This window comes from Hypanus sabinus, chromosome 28 (assembly GCF_030144855.1).
Source record: "Hypanus sabinus isolate sHypSab1 chromosome 28, sHypSab1.hap1, whole genome shotgun sequence".
Taxonomy (NCBI): domain Eukaryota; kingdom Metazoa; phylum Chordata; class Chondrichthyes; order Myliobatiformes; family Dasyatidae; genus Hypanus; species Hypanus sabinus.
This window is the reverse complement of record NC_082733.1, coordinates 42,025,023-42,041,197: the sequence shown is the minus strand read 5'-3', so window position 1 is coordinate 42,041,197 and position 16,175 is coordinate 42,025,023. Positions and strand designations below refer to the sequence as shown.

At 44.2% G+C, this 16,175-nt stretch overlaps 1 protein-coding gene across 1 annotated transcript in view; it reads right to left on the bottom strand.

Moving 5' to 3' along the window:
- Positions 1–16,175, bottom strand: part of LOC132382623 (A disintegrin and metalloproteinase with thrombospondin motifs 7-like) — a 205,884-nt gene that overhangs the window by 189,043 nt on the left and 666 nt on the right. Inside the window, exon 2 of the mRNA XM_059953029.1 lies at positions 15,655–16,022. Within this exon, the coding sequence (XP_059809012.1) occupies positions 15,655–16,022 (368 nt within the window). The remainder of the gene's footprint in view (positions 1–15,654; positions 16,023–16,175) is intronic.

Below are 16,175 nucleotides of genomic sequence, written 5' to 3'. Positions count from 1 at the left end.
ATGTTCCCAACACCACAACGTTCCAATCAGCTTTGTAGCCAGCTAAGTACTTTGGAAGTGTTATCAGTCCTAGAATGTAAGATGCACAGCAAGATCTCACACCTCTAAATGTTTTTGGTCCTATTGGTTAAGAAGTAAACATTGCAGAGTTACAGTGAAGATCTCTACTGCCTACTTCGGGAAAAGAAAGCACAGATAGGAGCAGAATTGAGGCCATTTGGCCCATCATGTCTGCTCCACCATTCCAACTTGGCTGATTTATTATCCCTCTAGGACAGGGGTCTCCAACCTGGGGTCCATGGACCCCTTGCTTAATGATATTGGTCCATGGCATAAAAATGATTAGGAACCCCTGCTCTAGGATGAGAGGCACTGATTGAGTGGGCAGCCAGACACATTTTCCCAGGACAGAAATAGATGACATGACAGGACATAATTTTAAGGTAACTGGAGGAAAGTGTACAATATCGATTAGCGATGCAGAATGTTTAGTGTCTTACACAGAGGAACAGGCCCTTTGGCCCAAATGGGTCACCCCCACTGAGATACCCATCTAAAGTATCCCATGTACCATGTTTGGCCCAAATTCAGGAGGGTTTAAACTAATTTGGCAGGGGGAATGGGAACTGGAGTGATAGTGTCTGAAGATGAGGTAGCTGGTTTACAAACAGAGGCAGTGTGTAGTGAGGAGAGGCTGTTGGTAGGGCAAAATTGCAGTCAACAGGATGAACTACATCATAAAATGTGGACAGCATCAGAAGGGGTGAATACAGCTAAAGGCGTTGTATTTGAATGCGCATAGCGAATGGAGTATAGTGTTGGGAAGTGTACAGTCATGCAATCTGGTAGAAGGAATGAAAGGGTCGACTATTTTCTAAAAGGGGAGAAAATACAATAAAAACCTGAGGTGCAAATGGATAACTTGCAGGTTGAGTTTGTGGTGAGGAAGACAAATGAGATGTTAGCATTCATTTCAAGAGGACTAAGATATAAAAGCAAGGATGCTACGTTGAGACTTTCTAAAGCACCACTGATCCCTCACTTGGGAGTTGTGGTAAACTATGTATACCTGTCTGGACACGCTCCTCTGCTGACTGCTCCTGTACAAAGGCGATTGGGGCACTGCTCCTCCCTCAGTCTTCGACATGTCGTGCTCCCTTTTTCCCTGTTAATAAAAGCCTATCGTTCATTTCCAGTCTCCTAGAGTTATTGATGGGGCATCAGGAGTATTGTGAGCAGTTTTGGGCCCCTAATCTTAGAAAGAATGTGCTGAAAATGGAGAGGTTTCAAAGGAGGTTCACAAAAATTATTCTGGGATTGAATGGCTTGTCATATGAAGAGCGTTTGTTGGCTCTGGGTCTGTATTCACTCAACTTCAGAAGAATGAGGGGTGACCTCATTGAAACCCATCAAATGGTGAAAGGCCTCAGTGGTGGTGGAAAGGATGGTGGGAGAGTCTAACACCAGAGGACACAGCTTCAGAATAGATGAACATTCTTTAAAATGTCGATGAGGAGGAATTTCTTTAGCCAGAGAGTGGTGAATCTGTGGAATTCTTTGCCACAGGCAGCTGTGGAGGCCAAGTCTTTATATAGATTTAAGGCAGAAGGCACATGTTGTGCTAACCACTACACTACCGTGCTGTCTTTATCCCCTGTACATGATGTACATTGATCAGGGCATGAAGGGATACGGGGAAAAGACAGGAGATTGCGGCTGAGAGGGAAAATGGATCAGCTATGATGAAATGGGGAGCAGGCTCGATGGACCAAATGGACTAATTCTGCTCCTATATCTTATGGTCTTATGGCCTTGTGGTCAAATCCTTCCTCTCCTATTCACCTACCTGTCCAACTACCTTTTAAATGTTCTTAATGTACCTGCCTCAACCACTTCCTCTAGCATCTTGGTCTGCATATTGACCGCCCTCTGTGTCAGCAAACAGTGATTTACATTCAAATTCCAGTTCAAAGGTCAAAATGTTCAAAGTAAATTTAATATCAAAGTATAAAGTACGTTCACCATATCCTACCTTACCATTAATTTTCCTGCAGGTGTTTAGAAGAAATAATTTATGAAAAACTATTAATAAAAAAGTCTGACAGCCAATGTGCAAAAGACAAAAACATTGTGCAAATAATACGAAAACAGAATAAATAACACTGAGAACAAGAGTTGTGGTGTCCTTGAAAGTGAGCCCGTAGGTTGTGGAGTTAATTCAGTGTTGAGGTGAGTGAAGTTACCCACACTGATCCGTGGTTTCTCAGTAAGGAGCAGGAGTTACATTCAGACAAGCCACACTGACGTGCCCAAGATGGAGCTGGCTGGGTTTACAACTGTCTGCAGCTTCATACAATCTGTGCACTGGAGCCTCCCGAGCAGCTGGATTTGAATCCGTAACCTGCTGAGTAAGGAACGGGAGTTACACCCAGGCCAGCCGCACTGACGGTGCAGTAGGAACACGTGAGGAGAAATCTTGTGCCCACCTTAATTCATGCTTGCAAAGATTCTACAGTCCTGACTGCAGGATCTCACACTGTTGTCCGTAGTTCGATGGTGCTTGCCACACTCTTCTCTCTTGGAGTCCGATTGTCCGAGACGTTGTTCAGTCGGAGTTGGCAGCACCAACTCCATAAGACAGAAACAGGCCATTCGAGTTTGCTCCACCATTCAATCATGGCTATTTTATTTTCCCACCCAACCCCATTCTCCTGTCCTCTTCCGGTTACCTTTAATGCCCTGACTAATCAAGAACCTATCAACCTCCACTTTAAATATCCCCAATGACTCGGCCTTCATAGCTGTCCGTGGCAACAAATGCCACAGATCTGCCAACCTCTGGCTAAAGAAATTCCTCCTTATCTCCATTCCACAGGGATCTCTTTCTATTCTGAGGCTTGATTCTCCCACTATTGAAAACATCCCCTCTACGTCTACTCCATTTCCTACCATTAACCGAGGGGTCCATGGACTCCAGGTTGGGAGCCCCTAGTCTAGATGAAGGGTCTCAACTTCAAACATCAACCACCCTTTTCCCTCACAAAGCCCCTTCTTAAGTGCTTTCAATGCCTCCAACTTGCCCCCCAAATTTTGCTTACAACATTTAAAGGAAAAACCTTTGGAAGGATCTAAACCAAAAATGTAGAATATTCTGAAATGAAAATGAGGACAGACTGTTGGCAATGCCAGAAGTAGCGTCTAATTTAACTTGGTTTGAGGCAAGAAAGCTACTTTTAAATAGTTGTGATTGGGGACAAGCTGCTTGTAATTGCGCTGGAAGCAGATTTGGAATCTATGACTCTGCTCCGAGCTCAAAGGCCAGTGACGTGGATATATGGAGAAGGGCACCCGCAGATGTCAGGCTGTCATGGGATCAGAAGTCCATGTGAGCACGAGGGCCAATGATTGGTGAGCCTGGAATTCGAGGTCCCTGAGGGCCAATGATTGGTGAGCCTGGAATTCGAGGTCCCGTCATCATCTAGCCTGAGGGTCAAAACCGAAGATCAAAGTCTGAGCGGTCAATTAAGGACCTGGAAGTCAAAGCCTGATTACTGGGGTCTGGAGGACCGGTGGTGAGTGTGGGGGATTGGTAGTGAGGAAAGGGAGTTGTTTTGTTGCTTGTCGTGTTCTGTGTTGTCCTGCTGACCATTGTGGGCATGCTATATTGCTACCATAACGTACGGCAACCCTTGCGGGCTTCCCCCAGCACATCCTTAGGTGTGTTGGTTGTTATGGCAAACCACACATTTCACTGTACATGCGATAAAAAAATGAAAATGAATCCTTCTAAAATGGTTTGGATAAAATGGAAAAATGGGGAAGAGAAGGGAGTGGGGTTGGCCATAGTGCTGTCTGTTTGGGCCCCTTATCTAAGAAACGAGGTGCTGGCATTGGAGAGGGTTCAGAGGAGGTTCACGAGAATGATTCCAGGAATGAAAGGATTAACACCTAAGGAGTGTTGACAGCTCTGAGCCTGTAATCACTGGAGTTTAGAACAATAACAGAGAAATCTCATTGCAACCTATCAACTATTGAAAGGTCTGGATAAATTGGATGTGGAGAGGATGTGTTCAGTCATGAAGGAGTCTAGGATCAGAGGGCACGGCCTCAGAATAGAGGGACGTCCTTTTAGAAGAGAGATGAGGAGGAATTTCTTTAGCCAGAGGCTGGTGAATGTGTGCAGTTCATTGTCAAAGACAGCTGTGGAGGCCGAGTCATTGGGCATACACAGGGCAGAGGTTGATTGGTTCTTGATTAATCAGGGCATCAAAGGTTATGGGGAGAAAGCAGGAGAATGGGGTTAAGAGGGGTAATAGATCAGCAACGGTGGACTAGCAGAGCAGACTCGTTGAGCTGAATGGCCTAACTCTGTTCCTCAGTCTTATGGTCTTAAGATTGATTGAAAAGCCCCATTCTGCACTGCATCAACATAGGATATTTTGAATCAGCCCTTCCCGAACATTACAATCACACAGCACTGATACCATCCATCTCTTTTTCAGTCACTGCCTCCCTGTCTTGGCACCATTTTTCCATTTACTGATGCCTTACCTACACTTCATTAGCAACACCTGTACACCTACTCATTAATGCAAATATCTCATCAGCCAATCACATGGCAGCAACTCAACGCACGCAGGCATGCTCAAGAGGTTCAGACCAAAAATCAGAATGGGGAAGAAATGTGATCTAGGTGACTTTGACTATGGAATGATCATTGGTGCCAGACAGGGTGGCTTGAGTATCTTAGAAACTGCTGATTTCCTAGGATTTTCACACATGACAGTCCCTAGAGTTTAGAGAGGCTGGTGTGAGAAACAAAACATCCAGTGAGTGGCAGTTCTGTGGGCAAAAATGCCTTGTTAATGAGGGAGGTCAGAGGAGAATGACCAGACTGGTTCAAGCTGACAGGAAGGCGACAGTAACTCTAACCACACGTTACAACAGTGGTGTGCAGAAGAGTGTCTCTGAATGCACAGCACATTGAACCTTGAAGCAGACGGGCTACAGCAGCAGAAGATCATGAACATACACTCAGTGTCCACTCTATTAGGTGCAGGAGTTGCCACTTAGTATATAGCTAGAACATACTACAGTTGAATATGTGCCCATAGTCGGTCAGCTGTAATAAATAGCTCCTCCACCCCACATAAAATTAAATATAAACCCCTCGTAATACTGGTCTATTCTTTGCAACTTTTTTTTGCAGCAACGATGTTGGCTTCTGCTCAAAATAAGTTCCAATTAAAATTGCTATTTCTATACAGAGGATCCACATTTCAGAGTCCATGAAAGTACTTTCATTCCTTAAGTGAAACAACCCAAGTCCCTTGTTGAATCAAGTTACTGTTTGCTATAAATTTAGTGGTTTAAGTGCAGGAAATGAGAAGCAACTCAAGGGTACGGTTGTGTTTATTTATGGATGTAATTACCTGGAGTACTTAACACTTTGTGTGCTGAAGATGCACTAAGTTCCAAGATTCAAGATTGTTTCATGTCATTTCCCATACACAAGTGCAAAGGAGATCAAAATAATTGTTCTCCAGGTCTGAAGAACATATATACAGAAAAGTGCCAGAAAAAGGGCAGCTCTATCATTAAGGGTCCCACCCACCCTGCTCAGGGACTGTTTGTCCCACTCCCATCAGGGAGGAGGTACGTAGCATCCACACCAGGACCACCAGACTCAATTACTTTCCCCAAGCCGTCAGGCTGACCAACACCTCAACCCACTAACCCACCCCTCCACACCCCAATCACCACAACTTTATCATTTTCTGTCAGCCACCTGATGTATATAGACACTCCTGTGCCCAGCATCACTTTATCGGCATATACAGTGCCTATAAACAGTACTCACTCCACTTGGAAGTTTTCCTGTTTTGTTGCTTTACAACATTGAATCACAGTGGATTTAATTTGGCTTTTCTGACACTAATCAACAGAAAATGACTCTCTCCTATCAAAATGAAAGCAGATCTTGATAAAGTGATCGAAATTAATTACAAATATAAAACATAAAATAGTTGATTGGATAAGTATTCACCCTCTTTAATATGACACATCGTATCAGCCAATTAATTTTAGAAATCACATAATGAGTTAAATGGAGATCACCTGTGTGCAGTCAAGGTATTTCAATTGACTGTAGTAAAAATACACCCGTGTCTGGAAGGTCCAACTGCTGGTGAGTCAGTATCCTGGCAAAAACTACACCGTGAAGACAAAAGAACACCTCAAGGACTAGTCAGGAGATCAATATAAGAAAATTTCCAAGTCGCTGAATATCCCTTGGAGTACAGTTAATTCAATCATCAAGAAATGGACAGAATATGGCACAGCTGCAAATTTGCCGAGAGCAGGCCATCCTCAAAAATTTGAATGACTGTGCAAGAAGGGGACTAGTGAGGGAGGCCACCAAGAGACCTATAAGAACTCTGGAGGAGTGACAAGCTTCAGTAGCTGAGATGGGAGAGACTGCACATACAACTGTTGCCCAGGTGCTTCACCAGTCACGGCTTTTTTAGGACAGTGGCAAAGAGAAAACCATTGTTGGAAAAAACTCACATGAAATCTCAGCTAGTTTGCCAGAATGCACATGGGAGACTCTGAGGTCAGCTGGAAGAAGGTTCTATTGTCTGATGAATCCAAGAATGAAGATTTTTGGCCATCTGACTAAATGCTATGTTTAGCATAAGCCAAACATCACACACCATTCCTACCGTGAAGCATGGTGGTAGCTGCATCAAGCTGTGGGGATGCTTCACCACCCGGGAAGGCTTGTGAAGCGAGAGGGTAAAACAAATACAGCAAAATACAGGGAAATCCTGGAGGAAAACCTGATGCAGTCTGCAAGAGAACTGCGACTTGGGAGATTTGTTTTCCAGCAAAATAACAACCCCAAGTGTAAAGCCAAAGCTACACAGGAATAGCTTAAAAACAACAAAGTTAATGTTCTGGAGTGGTCAAGTCAGAGTCCAGACCTCAATCCAATTGAGAATTTGCAGCTGAACTTGAAAAAGGGCTGTTCACTCATGATCACCATGCAATCTGACAGAGCTTGAGCAGTTTTGTAAAGAAAAACGGGGAAAATTTGCAGTGTTTAGATGTGCAAAGCTGATAGAGACCTATCCACACAGACTCAAGGCTGTAATTTGCTGCCAAAGGTGCATCTACTAAATACTGACTTGAAGGGGGTGAATAACCACATAACAATTACAGCACGGAAACAGGCCATCTCGGCCCTTCTAGTCCATGCCAAACGCTTACTCTCACCTAGTCCCACTGACCCGCACCCAGCCCATAACCCTCCACTCCTTTCCTGTCCATATACCTATCCAATTTTGCTTTAAATGACAATACTGAACCTGCCTCTACCACTTCTACTGGAAGCTCGTTCCACACAGCTACCACTCTCTGACTAAAGAAATTCCCCCTCATGTTACCCTTAAACTTTTGCCCCCTAACTCTCAACTGTCCTCTTGTTTGAATCTCCCCTTCTCTCAATGAAAAAAGCCTATCCACGTCAACTCTATCTATCCCCCTCATAATTTTAAATACCTCTATCAAGTCCCCCCTCAACTTTCTACGCTCCAAAGAATAAAGACCTAACTTGTTCAACCTTTCCCTGTAACTTAGGTGCTGAAACCCAGGTAACATTCTAGTAAATCTTCCCTGTACTCTCTCTATTTTGTTGACATCTTTCCTATAATTTGGTGACCAGAACTGTACACAATACTCCAAATTCGGTCTTACCAATGCCTTGTACAATTTTAACATTACATCCCAACTCCTATACTCAATGCTCTGATTTATAAAGGCCAACATACCAAAAGCTTTCTTCACCACCTTATCCATATGAGATTCCACCTTCAGGGAACTATGCACCATTATTCTGAGATCACTCTGTTCTACTGCATTCTTCAATGCCCTACCATTTACCATGTATGTCCTATTTGGATTATTTCTACTCAAACTTATCAGCATTAAACTCCATCTGCCATTGTTCAGCCCACTCTTCTAACTGGCCTAAACCTCTCTGCAAGCTTTGAAAACCTACTTCATTATCCACAAAGCCACCTATCTTTGTATCATCTGCATAATTACTAATCCAATTTACCACCCCATCATCCAGATCATTAATGAATGTATATGACAAACAACATTGGACCCAGTACAGATCCCTGAGGCACACCACTAGTCACCATCCTCCAACCTGACAGTTATCCACCACTACTCTCTGGCATCTCCCATTCAGCCACTGTTGAATCCATTTTACTACTTCAATGTTAATACCTAACAATTGAACTTTCCTAACTAACCTTCTGTGCAGAACCTGTCAAAGGCCTTACTGAAGTCCATACTGACAATACCCTTGTCAACTTTCCTTGTAACCACTTCAAAAAATTCATTAAGATTTGTCAAACATGACCTTCCACGCACAAATCCATGTTGACTGTTCCTAATCAGACCCTGTCTATCCAGATAATTATATATACCATCTCTAAGAATACTTACGCAATCTATTATTTTGTGTTTATATTTGTAATTAATTTAAATCATTTTGTAGAGATCTGTTTTTACTTTGACACAAAAGGGTCTTTTTCTGTTGATCAGCATCAAAAAAGCCAAATTAGATCCACTGTGATTCAATGTTGTAAACATGAAAACTTCCATGGAGGGGTGAATGCACCGTAAGCTAACTAATGAATATGTTTATTGTGTTTTTCTTTCTTATTACATTATCTTGTATTTTAGTGACTTAATATGGTTTTGGAAACTTAATCTAAGATGTTAAATTGAGTTTCCTATCTGTTTCATGATCTCCCTTCTCGTGACCTCGACAGGCAGACTTATTAAATTGATTGGCATTTGCCGACATAATAATTTTACAATATCATTGTGAATTAATGCATCGCCAAATCCCCTTAGAAAGGCATGTCTAGTTTCTCAGGAGCACCTTTTGTGACCTCAAAGCTTGCCACACTTTTTGTACTGTTGCAATGTTGGAAATATACTTCACCGATAAGCCCGTCTGTCCCTTCTCCTTCAACGTGCTGGCACAGTCCACTGTACCTCTGCAGCGCAAATGGCAGCACTTTGGTGATGAGTTACACTGAACACAGAACACTACAGGCCCTTAGGTCCACCCTGTGATGCCGACCTTTTAACCTTCTCCAAAAATCAATCTAAACCTTCTGTCCCACACAACCCTCTATTTTTTTCACTCTTGTACCTATCTAAGAGTCTCTTAAATGCCCCTAATGTATCTGCCTTCACCATCACTCCCGGCAGTTCATCTTATACACATCACGCAGTCTGAGTAAAAAACCTACCCCTGAAATCCCGCCTTACACTTTCCCCCAATCACTTTAATTATGCCCTCTTTTTAACCTTGCTACCTGGAGAAAAAGGCACTAGCTGTGCACTCTGTCCATGCCTCTCCATCACAGCAATCAAGTCATCTCTCATCCCCACTTTGTTCCAGAGAAAGGCCCTCACTCAACCTTTCCTCTTAAGACATGCTCTCTAATCCAGGCAGCATCCTGGTGAATCTCCTCTGCACCCTCTCTAATCCAGGCAGCACCCTGGTGAATCTGCTCAGCACCCTCTCTAATCCAGGCAGCATCCTGGTGAATCTCCTCTGCACCCTCTCTAATCCAGGCAGCATCCTGGTCAATCTCCTCTGCACCCTCTCTAATCCAGGCAGTATCCTGGTGAATCTCCTCTGCACCCTCTCTAATCCAGGCAGCATCCTGGTCAATCTCCTCTGCACCCTCTCTAATCCAGGCAGCATCCTGGTGAATCTCCTCTGCACCCTCTCTAATCCAGGCAGCATCCTGGTAAATCTCCTCTGCACCCTCTCCAAAGCTTCCACATTTTTGTGTAATGAGGTGACCAGAAATGAATACAATAGTCCAGGTGTGGTCTAACCAGGGTTTTAGAGCTGCAACGTTACCTCGTGGCCCTTGAACTCAATTTCCTGACTCAATGTTCCTTCGAGGTATCTATGGAGCTGGACCCCAAGATCTCGCTGTTCCCCCACTCCCATCCCACTGCTAACAATCCTACCATTAAGACTATAAGGTACAGGAACAGAATTAGACCATCTGGCCCATCGAGCCTGCTCTGCCATTTCATCATGGCTGATCCAATTTTCCTCTCAGCCCCAATCTCCTGCCTTCTCCCTGCATCACTTCAAGCCCTGACCAATCAAAAATCTATCAACCTCTGCCTTAAATATACATAAAGATATGGCCACCACAGCTGCCTGTGGCGAAGAATTCCACAGATTCACCATTCTCTGGCTAAAGAAATTCCTCATCTCTTTTGTAAAGGGATGTCCCTCTACTCAGGCTGTGTCCTCTGGTCTTAGACTCATCCAACATAGTAACATCTTCTCCACATCCATTCTACCAATGCCTTTCACCATTTGATAGGTTTCAATGAGGTCACCCTTCATTCTTCTGAATTCTAGTGAACCCTGCATTCTACCTGCAAGTTCTACCTTCCAAAGTGAACCACATGACACTTTTCCAGATTGAACTCTATCTGCCACATCTCAGCCCGGCTCTGCATCCAGTCAAAGTCCCACTGAGTTAGTAATGACTAAGCCTAACCATCATAGCAGTCCCTATCCTTGCTCCAGATCCGTATTCATCACACTCCCTGTCCTTGCTCCAGGTCCCTGTTCATCACATTCCATCCTTGCTCCAGGTCCCTATTCATCACACTCCATCCTTGTTCCAGTTCCCTCTGCATCACACTCCATCCTTACTCCACGTCCCTATTCATCACACTCCCTATCCTTGCTCCAGGTCCCTATTCATCACACTCCATCCTTGCTCCAGGTCCCTATTCATCACACTCCCTATCCTTGCTCCAGGTCCCTCTGCATCACACTCCATCCTTGCTCCAGGTCCCTATTCATCACACTCCCTATCCTTGCTCCAGGTCCCTCTGCATCACACTCCATCCTTGCTCCAGGTCCCTATTCATCACACTCCCTATCCTTGCTTCAGGTCCCTCTGCATCACACTCCATCCTTGCTCCAGGTCCCTATTCATCACACTCCCTATCCTTGCTTCAGGTCCCTCTGCATCACACTCCATCCTTGCTCCAGTTCCCTCTGCATCACACTCCATCCTTGCTCCAGTTCCCTCTGCATCACACTCCATCCTTGCTCCACGTCCCTATTCATCACACTCCCTATCCTTGCTCCAGATCCCTATGCATAGAGTCCACGTCCTCGATAAGTAGCAACTTAGAAACTCTTTGGCATTAGTCTCCTGACCCAATTAAATGGCATAGTGTCCCAAATAAATGGAGGGTCCCAAATAAATGTGACCCAAATAAATAAATTGTCCCAACAATTTTCTCAATTAGTTTTTGTTCAGTTTCTTGGTACATGTGACAATAATAAACCAATTCCAAATCCAGAAATTGTGGTGAACTGCAAGATTTAAATCAACAAGAACAACAGCAGAAGACGAGGGGGTGTTCAATGCCATCTGCCTCCGTTTGACCGTCTCCCTCTCCCTCGCTGCGGAGTACTGGGTCTTGGGAAGGTTTGATCAGTGCAGTCTGTGGACTGGACTCGGTTTTAGAGGACTCTGCAGTTCCTGTTATGATGTGTTTCTGGTTTCTGTTTTTTTATTGTTATTTTGATCGGATGGACTGGCTCAACGACCTGCAGGCAACAAATGACACAGTGCTAAATTGATCCGAACTGAACTAAACAATCCTAAACTGTTTCAAAGAGCCTGCGGTTTGATTTTTATTATGTGTTTTATACACTTTATTTTTGCTGTTTGTGCAAGTTGTTATAGCTTTGCTTTGTGCACTAGGTTGATGCTTTCTTTGAATGGGTTCCATAATGTCTCTTTGCTTCGTTGCTGTCTCTGGGAAGATGAGTCTCAGGGTTATATACTGTATACATTGATAATAAATGAGCTTTGAATCTTTGATCTGCTGGAGTTATCTTCAATTTTGAAATATAACCCTGCCGACTTTAATTCTGAAATTCTGGTGAACAATGTTAGGGAGGGTTATATCCACTTTGTATTGGCAGAGTTCTTCGGTCAGACTGTTACATAATCCTGTGTTGCCTTTTTTTTGGTTGTACCATCAAAATCATCAGCTGCCAAGTGTTGTTACAGTTCAAAAAGGAGAATGCTATCTGAGCAATAATTTGCATTAACATTACATAAAAGTTTATCCCTGATTATTGGTATCATGCTTAGACCAGCCTTGGTAATTTAAGGAATGCTTACATGATGCTTTAAAACATTAATTACTCATGCTGTGTCTAACTTTTGTATATTTTACATGTACACTACTGTGCAAAAGTCTGAGGCACATACAGCTAGGGAGTCTAAGAGTTTTGCACAGTACTGTAGTAATTCTATGTATTACACTGTATGCAAAAAGAACAAATTTCATGACACATGTGAGTGATGATAAACCTGATTCTGATGTGGGTCTCTCTGGTGGACTGAGAGTGGGAAGGGGGCAGGGAGAGGGGAGTCATGGTTGGGAAAAGGGGAAGGCAGAGGGGAAGAGACACATTCTGTAATGATCAGTAAACTAATTGTTTGGAATCAAATGACCTTTCCTGGTGTTTCAGGGCTGGGTGTGTCTGCACCTCCCCCACCCCTGGCACCCCTTCTCATCTGTCCAACACCCCTCACGTGGCACTCTGCCCTCATTATTCCCAACATCCTTTGCTCCCACCAGATCTATACATGCATACATATGTGTCTAAGACCTTGACATGGTACCTTAAGTCTAGCTTCATATATTCTTAATATTTTATGAATGTATGACATCAGAAGTTTGCCACATTAAGTACTTACAGTTCTTTCTCAGTTTTACTCTAATTTATTTGCGAATGTGAGTGCTGCACAAACAAAGCACCAGGAGTTCGGATGCTGTATCCCGACAGCCATGTTCCGTTGGGTGGAATTTGGTTTACTGCTGAATTGAGGAGTACAAGCTACCTCGAAGGACTGTGAAGACATTTAGAATCAATGGAAATGGAAAAAGGCCCTAAGATAAATCAGCAATGGTTGGATGGGCCACTTAAATGGACAGCCAAATGTCATTCATTAAGAGAGCCAGGATTCACAGAAAGGTAGGAACCAAAAGGTTATCTTCCTAGAAGTTCAATATTAAACAAGGGCTTTCCTATAGTAGTGGAGTCTAGGACTGGAGAGCATGGCCTCAGAATAGAAGGATATCACCTTAGAACGGAGATGAGGAGGAAGGAATTACCATATGTGGAGAAAGATCTGCAGAATCACTTAGTGTTTAGTCTTTACATAGGATGTCTATGAGTTTGGAAGTTCAGCACAGAGGTGAACAGGATGCTGAGACTGCAAAAAATTATCCCAAGACTGTTGCAATCTACAGCAAGGTCTACACCAATAACTGGCATCGACCAAAAACTGACTGAGGAAAAAAAAGCAAAGTGTCCTAACAAAAATGTTGGCCTCCCTGCAGTGTTGAGGTAGGTGAGGGGAAAATTGAGGGGTTCAGTGACAGTTCATCTGATCGGTTCCCCCAATGGAAGTTCTGACCTCCGGGGAGTGTTTGAGTGAGTGAATCCTACCACAAAGTTTAGAATGAAAGGTGAACTTACATTTACATTTCTCATGAGGTAGGGGTACATTGAGTAAGTTGATTCTTCCCGTTGGAAAAGTTACAACAAGAAGTCATAGTCTATTGTTAACATGTCACGGAGAACCGATCTCAGCAGAGATTTCCTCACAAAGAGGATTTGGAATTCTCTACTCTGCAGATTCTGTTGCTGAGAAGATCCAAGGCTGAAATCTTTGGGCATTTGGAGTGTAATAAGGAATGTGGAAATTTGGCAGGACAGCGGAGTTGGGAATTCAGTGGGACCTTGGAATTGTTGAGCTTCAGCAATGCTCAGTGGAGTAAATTCAAAGATTATCTTTATTTGTCACCTGTCCATTGAAATACAGAGAGAATCCTGATGGAGGGTCTCAGCCCAAAATATTAACTGTTTATTCATCTCCTTAGATCCTGCTGAGTTCCTCCAGCATTTTGTGTGTGTTACTGCAGTGAAATGTGTCATTTACATGAAATCAGGTTGGGTGACACTTCACAACTGTAAAAGACATTGAGAGACTATGAGTAATTCCAGTCATTGAGCTATAGGAAGGATTGCATTAAGCTGGATGAGTTTGTACACTCTCTTCCATGACCTCAAGGGTTTCCTCCCACATCCCAAAGACAAAGGGGTTAGGGTTAGTAAGTCGCAGGTCTCCAACGTTGGCACCAGAAGCAATGGCGACACTTGCGGGCTGCCACTGCACATTTTTGGACTGCGTTGGTCTTTGACACAAAACGACACATTTCACTGTACACGTGACAAATAAAGCTGAGCTATCCTTAGAAAAGATTCACAAAGGCATCACTGGGACTGGGGGGGGGGGGGGGCTTGAGTCACAAGGAAATGTTGGACAGGCTGAGACTGTTTTCATTGGAGTGAAGGAGGCTGAGTGGTGACCTTACAGAGATTTAGAAAGTCATGAGGGGTGTAGATATCGTGGGCATGGACGGGGAATCAGAAACCGAAGGGGAACAGGCTCAGGGTGAGAGAGGCAAAGTTGAGCGTGGTATGTCCACAGGATGAGCTGCCAGAGTAAGTGGTAGAGGCAGGTACAATGACAATATTTAAAAGATACTTGCACAGGTACATTGATAGAAAAGCTTTAGAAGGTTGTGGGCAAAACACAGGCAAATGGAACTAGTTCAGACAGGGTCATTGAACAAACATCGGACAGATGCTACAGCAAAGTACAGTCCTTCAGCCCACAAATAATGTTGTGCCAAACTCTTTAACCTATCTCTTCCCTCCTACATAGCCCTCCCTTTTTCTATCATCTAAGAGTCACTTAAATGTGCCTAATGTATCTGCCTTTGGCACAACTCTTGGCATGTGTTCCACACACCCTCCACTCCCTGTGTAGATAACGTACCTTTGACACTGCCTCTATACTTTCCTCCAATCACCCTAATGGTGCCCCTTTTATATTAGCCATTTCCACCATGGAGTACATGGATCTCTGGGTATCCACACAATCTATGTGCCTTATCATCTCCTACAGCTCTATCAAGTCACCTCTCATCCTCCTTCACTCCAAAGAGAAGAGTCCTAGCTTGCTCAGCCTATCCTCTCAAACCCAGGCAGTGACCTGGTCAATTTCCTCTGCGCCCTCTCTAAAGGTTGCACGCCCTTCCTATAATGAGGCAACCAGAACTGTACACAATACTCCAAGTGTGATCTAACCAGAGTTTGATAGAGCTGCAACATTACCACACACTCCTTGAATTCAATCCCTTGTCTAATGAAGTCAACACATTACATACCTTCTTGACCACCCCATCAACATAGCAACTTTGAGGCATCTATGGACGTGAAGCCCAAGATCCCTCTCCTCCTCCACTCTAAGAATCCTGTCATTAACCCTGTACTCTGCCTTCAAATTCGAAAGCACGGAGGAGTTGGGCCGAAGGGCCTGTTTCGGTGCTACGACTAGTACCATCTATAACTTGACTGCCTTGGCCAATATCTTCTAGTCAACAGTACGGAGATTATTTGCACCGCCATCCTGCAGATCTGCTTACCAGTCCATGGCATGTGCTGATGGCGGCGATCCCACTGCCGGCTGTTGGCGCCTGCACTCTCCCGATAAGGTGGCAGCTATTGGGCTGGGGTCGGCTGATCGTGGCCCCTCTCACACCCCCGTAGCGCCTCTCAGCCACGAAGCCCGGAGCGAGCAGAGCCTGGTTCACCGTCAGGTTGAAGTACAGCTGGCGGCCCTTGTGCGAGAGCTTGTAATACACGGTGGGGCCGAGCGGCCGCTCCGCCGTCAGTTCACGGCGCCGCAGCCGCCTCACCTGGTGGGACACGTCGTGGGACAAGAAGCGGCCCAGGTGATCAACCTTGACAGGGTAAACCACCTCCGGCTCGGGCAGGGCTTGGAGATGGCGCTCTGCAAAAACAAGAACCGTCCATCAAAATAAACTTCAAACCAAATCTGCAAACCGGTCGCTCTCATAAGTGTTCCTTCATAAGGCAAACCTAAAAAATGCAACTTTATTAGGCAAAATGCAACTGTATAAATCAAAATGCACCGTTATGAGGC